This window comes from Belonocnema kinseyi, chromosome 6 (assembly GCF_010883055.1).
Source record: "Belonocnema kinseyi isolate 2016_QV_RU_SX_M_011 chromosome 6, B_treatae_v1, whole genome shotgun sequence".
Classification (NCBI taxonomy): domain Eukaryota; kingdom Metazoa; phylum Arthropoda; class Insecta; order Hymenoptera; family Cynipidae; genus Belonocnema; species Belonocnema kinseyi.
Window position 1 is genome coordinate 115,460,257 of NC_046662.1, and position 9,127 is coordinate 115,469,383.

At 35.5% G+C, this 9,127-nt stretch overlaps 1 protein-coding gene across 7 annotated transcripts in view; it reads left to right on the forward strand.

Annotated features, from left to right (window-relative positions):
* Positions 1-9,127, forward strand: part of LOC117174733 (cyclin-dependent kinase 4-like) — a 549,135-nt gene that overhangs the window by 426,584 nt on the left and 113,424 nt on the right. For all 7 annotated transcript variants that reach the window (XM_033364060.1, XM_033364059.1, XM_033364063.1 and 4 more), the window contains 2 exons: positions 2,721-3,459; positions 3,537-3,875. In XM_033364060.1, the coding sequence (XP_033219951.1) occupies positions 2,740-3,459; positions 3,537-3,875 (1,059 nt within the window). In that variant the 5' untranslated portion in view covers positions 2,721-2,739. The remainder of the gene's footprint in view (positions 1-2,720; positions 3,460-3,536; positions 3,876-9,127) is intronic.

Sequence of the window (9,127 nt, forward strand, 5' to 3'; positions counted from 1 at the left end):
TTTATATTTTATGCTTGAAATAACGTAACCTCAAAATATGCGCATATAAAAAGGCGCGCGAAATATTCAAATCATGAGAATCGCCAGCATCGAAATCTGGAAATATTAAAATCCTAATCTCTTGATTTTATTTCAAAGCGGATAAAGATATAAATAGAACCGCCGAAGTGTTCCGATCGGCAATCGTGCACCTTCGAGATTTCAAATTCAGAAGAGGAGAAGTGGGTTGCGCGTGCAACCCAGTCGTTTATACCATCTCCCACACGGACATAGCCCTGTCATAGCATTGGACCACATCTCGTTTCAGATTTGAGATCACTGGTCTAGCATGCGCTTGATGTGATGGTTTTCCAACGAATAGTGGATAAGACTGTGGTATTATTGGTTACTTTGAAGAAAAAAATCAAAGACCACTGTAGTGGGTAGTTGTTCAGTTACATAGTAATGAGCTAGGTTCGCGTCACTCGTTCGAAGAGTTTGACGGCAAAACAACTGGTCCTCCATGGTTTTCTGGTCAGACAGAAATGAGTTGACCATATTGTCACATGCTACCTGTTATTAATTTGGAACTTATCAAATGCGACTTTTCGCAAGTGAATGCTTGTGAGCTTAGCACAGACGAAAATAATCTTTTAAAAATCTGGATGTCTGTTGACATCGGGGAATTTTCAGCAAGTTTAGCTGCATAAGATCCAGGAATGTTGTCACATGCAAGGTGGGTGACAATGGCAAATGCGCTTGTTCGAAAATACATCAGGTATATGCCTTAATGTGCTTCTTCATTAAATGCAATCGTAAAGTGAAAGATGCTCATATAATAATTGTGGCGAAGCATATCTTTATCAGGGTTCCCTGAGAAAATTGTTTGTTTGAATCAAAGAAATTTGGTTTGAATCAAAAAAATTATTTCTTTAATATGGGGTCAAACAAATGTTTGTTTGATTCAAATAATTTTTTTTTGTCCTGATTTGTTTGGTTCAAATAAATGTTTTGGTTTGTTTAAATGAATATCTTGTTTAAAATAAGTAAAGTTATTGTTCACACTGAATATATATTTTTTAAATTAATTAAAAATTTTGTTCAAGTGACGTAAATCTTTGTTTTACACTTAACCTCAAAATTGAGCATTCTTTATAAAAATAATGTATTATCTCGCTAATATTTTTATTGTCAATCATAAATATCATTGTATATGTAAAAGCAGAAACACTTATTCAACCCGAATGCTTAATTCCGGTAAATTTTTAACTCTGTGCTTCTTATTTCCGTACTGAACAATCATAAATTAGAATAATAAGAAATGAACCAGAGTCAGACATTTGAATTGAATGTATATACAAGTGTTCCTGCTTTGAAGTACACAGTGATAATTATAATATAAATGAACATGATTGATTTCATAAATCATCATTATAAAGAAAGGAGGTTAGTGTTGAAAAAGACTTATTCACATCCGAAATCTTCAATTATATCCACGGTAAAAACCCTAAACTTCAAGTAGTTCCTAAATTATAGATATTGCGTCCATTTTTCAATTAATATATATTTTCATAGTAAATCAGAACCTTTAGAATAATGCAACACTGAAAAGAATACAAATTGCATCAAATAAATCACACGATCAATTAATTTAGATTCTAGGTTAGTCCCTTAAGAACCGCCGGCAGTGCTTTAGCATGCCTAGCGGCACTTTGTAGTACTGCTATGTACTGTAATTTTTATTTGAATCAAATAAATATTTTTATGAATTCGAATGAATAAATTTTAAGCAAATGCATTGTTTAATAAAAGTCCATTTTTTATTTGAATCAAACAATTTGTACTAAACAAATTATTTTTTTCAATCAATATGACAAATAGTTTCCATTTCTTCAAATTAAATAAACCTTTTTTTATTTGAAAGAAAAAATTTATTTGATTCAATTATAAAAATTCAAAAAAAATTTGTTGTTTGATTCAAACAATAATTTTTCTGAGTGTAGTTAGGAGAGTTTTTGTCCAAAAGGAATTCCTTCGATGCTGTGTGTTTTTATTTAGTTGATCATTCCGCGACCTTGCCAAATTCATTTTGGGGTGTCGACGGTTGATTTTTGAGGTTCGAAAATTTAAAACTAATTAAATAGATACTGTACGGGAAAGATTAATAGAAAGATATTTCTTACGAATTAAGAATATCAAAAGCCATCATAAGAACATGGATATCACCAATACAAGTGTGTATAATTCCCTGAGAACTTCCTTCTGCTTCCTTCTGCTGGGTGTCGTATTATTTAATGAATTTAAATTCACTAATCTTGTACTGAAAAAATATTGAAATATAAATTATATGGATAATAGAATATTTATGCATGTGCAGTTATATGTTTTAAATTAAATTCCATAATTTTAATAAGAGCATCTTTATCGCGTATTTTCGTTCACTATAAGAATGTCGGCAATACCCCGCTTTACTTTATTTACGAAACACTTTTAAAAAATCCAATTTTGAACAGTGAGTGTGAAGTTTTAAAGTTATATTTGATCGGTTGGATGCTTTCACCAAAACATATATAGATCTAGATATCTAGATATATATTTGTATATGGATTGCAGGACAAACTTTTGAATAGGACTCCACGTGTTTAATTTAAATTGGATATGAAGAGTCTTTAGCATTTAAAATTAAATGATTTTAGTGGGGATTGGTACTGTAATAAAAAAATCATAATTTTTTATTTCAGGTGAGGTCGAAATGTTGTGATGGCTGCAAGATCGCGGCGTTCAGATTCCGAGCCACATGCGGATTTATCATCCTCAACGCCTCGAAAACGTTCGAAGAAATCGGAAGAATACGAATTTCTTAAGGAGGAGGAAAATACTCTTGACAAAATCTTATATACTTCTGAAAAATTACTAACATCGGATGAATCAGAAAACTCTTCGGCTGAAGGCTCTTTTGCCTTATTGTCTTCCCAGGGTACATCATCGCTGAAATCCGATCTAAGCAAAGATAAAGGCAGAAAGGAAACTATTGATAAATCGATTGGTTCTAGCCCAAACCGTAGAAAATCTTTAGATGAAGGAAAGCTTTCCAGTGCCACGAGGAAATCTGTTTTAAGTGATGAAGTTAGGGATACTGAACCAAATATAGTAGCCGGTACTTCTAAGGCGAAACAAGTTTTTTTGGTGGAGTGCAGGGATAGCGATATCAGCGTGTCTTCTAAGAGCAGCGACATGGGCCGACCAATTGGAGAACAGGAACGTCTACCTCTGACGGGTGAAAATGCTTTATATGAAGACTTGCTTCTAATTGGAAATGGAGCTTATGGCACAGTCTATAAAGGCACAAATATAACCAATGGTAACATCGTGGCCCTTAAGAAAGTGAGGGTACCAATCACGGAAGATGGTCTACCGACTTCTACACTTAGGGAAATAGCTACTCTGAAACAATTGGAACGATTTGAACATCCACACATAGTAAGATTTTGATACAGGACAAATTATTTGTTTTGTTCAATTTTTTTTGTGGGAGAAGCTCATGAACTTTTTTGCAGGTGAGGCTTCTAGACGTATGCCAAGGTAACTATCTCGAGTTATGTTCAAGTAATCAGAGATCATCGAACCGAGGCCTCACTTTATGGTTGGTCTTTGAGCATGTTGAACGCGATCTTGCCTCTTACTTATCTTCCTGTGCTTTGACTGGCATATCCTCTCACACAGTAAAGCGAATGTCACAAGAAATCGTGAAAGGAGTAGATTTTCTTCATAGCCATCGAATCACACACAGAGACCTTAAACCTCAAAATCTTCTGGTTACCAGCGAGGGTACTATCAAGATAGCTGATTTTGGTCTTGCAAAGACGTACGACTTCGAAATGAGGTTAACGTCAGTGGTAAGTCTTCTTTTAAATGGCTTATGATCAACCACAATAAAGCATAAAGCTAGACAATAAAGACATATTATCCCACTACCTTCAGATTTCATATTAAGATACATCTTCGCCAATAACTTTTTCGAAATTCATGTTCACTATAAATTCCTTATAAATCAAAAATTGGGGCCATTAATAGATCAGACAGGCTGAACATAACATGCGATAACAAATCAAATTTAATTGAAAATTACATTACTAAAAATATGCGTACCTATATAGGTCCTTACATAGGTTCGTGTGTATGATCCTACATAGGATTCTGCATGTTCGACCCGTGAGCTGTCACTCGATCGAGTCAGCCGTTTTTCGTCTCGCAACCTCCCAAATAAGCACTCGGCGCCACACGGGGCCTCGTGATTTGAGACTTTTTTTTTCTCCTTATACGCGACTCAGCGAATAATTTTTGCAAAACACAATTTTGGAATATAAGCGATGTGTATTTTTTCAGCGACAAATTTACAAACGCAACGAACTGGGTACTGTTTACAGTTAGTGAAATCATGTATTTTGAAGATTGTGATCAATGTATGTATCTGCGAGAAAAAAGCTCAATTAAAAATAAAATATCTACAGTATAGTTGGTCTAAATCTGATATTGGTTAATTAATTCGCTTGGAAATAAATACAAATGGGGAAAGTACCCATTTCATAATTTTGATAAGAATGCAAACTGCAAAATTATATCCTTTAGCTTAGGCTGAAATCATTTAATTGCTCAGAGAATGGTCCGAGATGTTTTTACTGTGTTGGTGAGCGGTATCTGTCTTACTGGAAGTAATTTTTCAAATTTTAATTATCTTGAAAGTCCAATCACGTGAGACCAGTTTCTATATTGAGGCTCTCTGGCCAATCAAAGGCATCGTAGATATTATACATAAGAACAAGTTAACCTGATACTTCAGTTTCAGGATAGCCCTGAAGAAGTGAGCTGCAATATTCATGAGACATCAGGAAAAAAAGGAAAAAAATTGTTGTTTTGTACACGATTGGAACGCGCATTATCTCTTTTTTGCTGTGATGAATAATCGTGAAAGCAATAAATATATTATTAAGGTACTCTGCGAGGAGAGTTTTCTTACTAACTTTGGCGGATCGAAGGAATCGATAGGACCTTCTGCAAAGTACACTTAAAGACTCTACTGAGTCCCCCTTTGGTTCCTTCTTAAAAAACAAAAAAAAACAGCAAGATCAACTACTAAATTGTTGAAATTCGGATTCAGCGTTAAAACTTCCAATAGAAAGTCACGGAGGAATCGCAATAGTTTCTTTTGCAGCGTTATAAATTAAAAAAAATGTCATTAACTTCTGCTGAAGGTGACTTCAAGCGCATCCATAATAGTTCAAGTAGTATGTTGCGCGCGAAGTTCAGAAATAAAATTAAAAATTGGCAAATAAATGTAAATAAATATATGTTATAATTCATATGTCTAATTTTACACCAATTTAATACATTCGATGATAAGAATAATATGAAAAATAAGAATTTAAACAAATCCTTCACCTTTAGTCCTGACATCTCGTCAGCGTTGTTGTCTGAGGTTTCCAATGCGTGGCGCTAGCATCCAGACAAAATTCTTAAAGTTACCGATGTAACGCTTATTAACTGCTACAAAAAGAAGATGCACTTGAAGCCGCCTTCGGCTATTATAAATGACAGGTATTTAATTTTTTTAAGTTTTAACGCTGCAAAAAAAGTACTGCGATTAGTCCGTGAGTTTCTAATGGGAATTTTAACGTAGAATCCGAATTTCGACAATTTAAAAGTTGATCCTGCTGTTTTTTTTAGTTTCATAAGAAGGAACCGAAGGGGCTCAGTGGGGTTTTTAAGGGTACTTTGTAGAGGCTTCTGTTGGCTCCTTCGGCCCGCCAGGGAAAACTAACACCCTTAGTAGGCTCAAGATTTCTCAAGGTAAGTAAAAAACATCTCTGACTATCCTCACAGCAATGAAACAATTTCAGCCTTATCTAAAGGATATAAGTTTGCTGTAGCTCCCTCCAAAATGCCGAAAGAAAAAATCATCAGTAATTTGAAATCAACAATGTATAACTTTCCACCCGAAAAGTCGAATGACGTACAACGTAGTATGGCTAACATTTTATGCCAGGCCTAACTTCCCTCCTCAAATTTAACAAAACAAGAAAAAACCGAAATTAAAGGACTCAATCGGAATGAAGAAAGTGCTAATTGAATGCGTGTGAAATCATATAAACGCGTGTTCAAGGTGAAATAAATTCTATATGGTCGCATGCTGAGTTTCCTGTTACGGATTAAATTGTATAAATCAACTATTGCTGAAATACGCCTTGACGATTTGGGGCGAGTTCGAGTGTGTATTTTATTTTCACGAATTTAAACGCATTGACCAATGTTAAAGAATTTACGAGCTGACGCATTGGAGTGAAGTCGCTGACATGAAATTTTTGCACCGTATTTGTACGTATAGAAAGATTCAAAATTGAAATAGCGTCTTCTAGAATGCTTCACTGTCACAAAACGAGATCTGCGAGGTGTATTAATCTTTTCAATTTAATTCATATGAATAGTTTATTTTTTGCTGGGAAGACTATAACAACAAAATCATGGACCCTTTAACTGAGGATACATACAAATAAGTTAAAAGAGATACCACAAAAACAATAGTGAGTAAAATAAAAACCCTTCTGTAATATTAAACTTGACAAAACTCATTTGACTTTACCAAAAAGATACAACAGGTTCACATTCAACTTTAGGGCATCATATTGTGTTTCGATGTAACATATCTCTGAATGAAAGTACCAATCTCTGATACAATTGATATTAATAAATCTTTTCCAAACTTTCCCTCCGAGCGCATATCTTTAATAGAACACTCTATCAATAATACTTATTTCTCATTTAATAACTAATTCTATGAATAAACCTCAGGAGCAGCAATAGGATCTCCAATCTCACCTGTAATAGCCAACATGAATATGGAACATCATGAAACCAAAATCTTCGACCAATCAAAGCTTAAAACGGAATTTTGGTTTCGTTACGTTGACGAAACTTTTAAACAAAATCAACCTAAAATCAACCCAACCTTCTAAAGAAAGAGAGAGAAAAACGGCGACTATCCTAACCTACTTCCAAGGCAGCACAGAACAAATAGAAAGAATTCTCAATAAACACAACATCCAAACCATATTTAAACTACCTGTAAAAATAGAACAACTTCTAAACAACCCGAAAGACAAAAAGGCACCTCTCAGTGATCCAGGAGTATGTAAAACCCCTTGTTCTTGTGTCCAAGTCTATATCAGAGAAAGGGGAGAGCGATGAGCCAACGTTTAAAGGAACATGAGAGTAAAGTCTGGATAAAAGACATTTCACGCAATCAGCACTAGCTAAGCATCATGTCAAAACAGGACATAACATTTATTTGACAAAATAACTGTCATCACAAAAAGCCACAAAACTTTTTCAAGAAAGTAGAGAAAACCAATCGAAATCTAAGAATAACCTAATAACATAAGTAGGAACAATGGATATGATACTAATCTGATTTGGAGCGCTATGGTTAATAGCAGTCATCGTAAAGAGTAAATATAAGAACAACATAACTTGATACTTCAGTTTCAGGTTAGCCGTAAAGAAGTGAGCACCAATGTTCACAAAACGTTGGCAAAAGTTCGTAGTTTCGCACACGATTGAAACCCAAAATATGTATTTTTCTACAATTAAAAATTTGGAATAAGGACACAAAGAGATTCTTTTCAGGCTATTAAGCAATGAAAGCTTGGCACCTCCGAGAGCTCTGATGATAAGGACGATTATCTTAACAGAATATTCCGGGTATAACCATCGCAACTTTCTTATAAGGTGTTTCTTCATTTTCAATCTCCTTGGCTGTTCTGTTTTTATTAGCTGGCGCCGAAAATTCAAAAGCAAACATGGTTCGTTTGTCGAAGGGAAAGGAGAACTATGTCAGGCCTCGAGTGCGCAACACAAGCAATTATTGACAATAAGAAGTTACAGTATATGCGGCACTTTTAATTCTCGACGATTCACAGTTGGACAACTAGATAGTATGTGTCCTAGATGCTCGGAGCATGCATGCCACGGTTTACAATTATTATCAGGGATATCGTGGCTCCTTTGCATATTTCTTCGTACTGGCTGGCCATTTCAAGAATAATCATATCATTTAGGATAGCCTTGCAGATCCTATACAGTGTGTTTAGACAAGTGATTAGCCGGTAATTCTTCGGGTCAGTTAAGTTTCCCATCTTTGGTAGGAGCATTGTGAGTCCTTCCACTAACCACTCCGGAATAAGCTGTTCCACCAAAAGGTCTTCATGCTATTTGGTCCCGGAGCGGAATAGATCCTCCTATTAATAATGCCTCTTAATACTTTTTTCACCTCCTCTGGTTTGGGCGGATGTTCGACAGTAACTAGAGGGTCTTTAAAGTATCGAGATGGGACAGAGAAATACTTTTTGTTTTCGGATCCATCTGTCTCTTCGCTCTAGATTTCTCCTAGCGTTAGATAGCACCCGTATTCTGTCAACAATATGCTGCGTAATGTTCCGCAGTTTTTACTTTTTAAGTATATGATAACGGATCGGCGATTCGCGCGCAAAATGTCAAATCCTGACGGTGAAATTCATGCTATATTTTATGTAGTCAATCATATACTGAATGCGGGTCGCGTACTGTCTTGCCTAGCAGGACAGGTCCTGAAGCTTCGCTCTTCCTCTGTAGGATACCTGCCCAGGGTTAATCTTAGTGTCACCTCTCTTTCTCTATTGTCGCTTTGTTCTGGATGCGGTAGAGTAAGCGCTCCGCTTACAAAGCAACATATCCGAAGTTGTTCTTCATGGTTTCGCAGACGTTGATGCGAAAAGTGCGAGAGCTCTGGGTGTTTCTCGCGCCTTTTTTCGCCCTTTCCTACTACAGCCTAATCTCTTCTTCCATTTTCTTCATTTTATCCTCTTTTTTCTTTCTTACCAGCAACATCTCCCTCTGCAAACCTTATACTTTCCCCCTCAGCTCTCCTACCTCCTTTTTCCCATATCTCATCTCTTACCCTCAGGTCATCCTTCATACTTTCCATCTACTTCATAGCCCCCTTTCGTCACTCCTTAACTCTGAATACTGATTTTTTAAAGTAAATGGTCTTGAACCTTCCTGAATGCTTAAATTTTTTATTTTTAAATATCTCTCCCATTATATTAGATGTCATTGT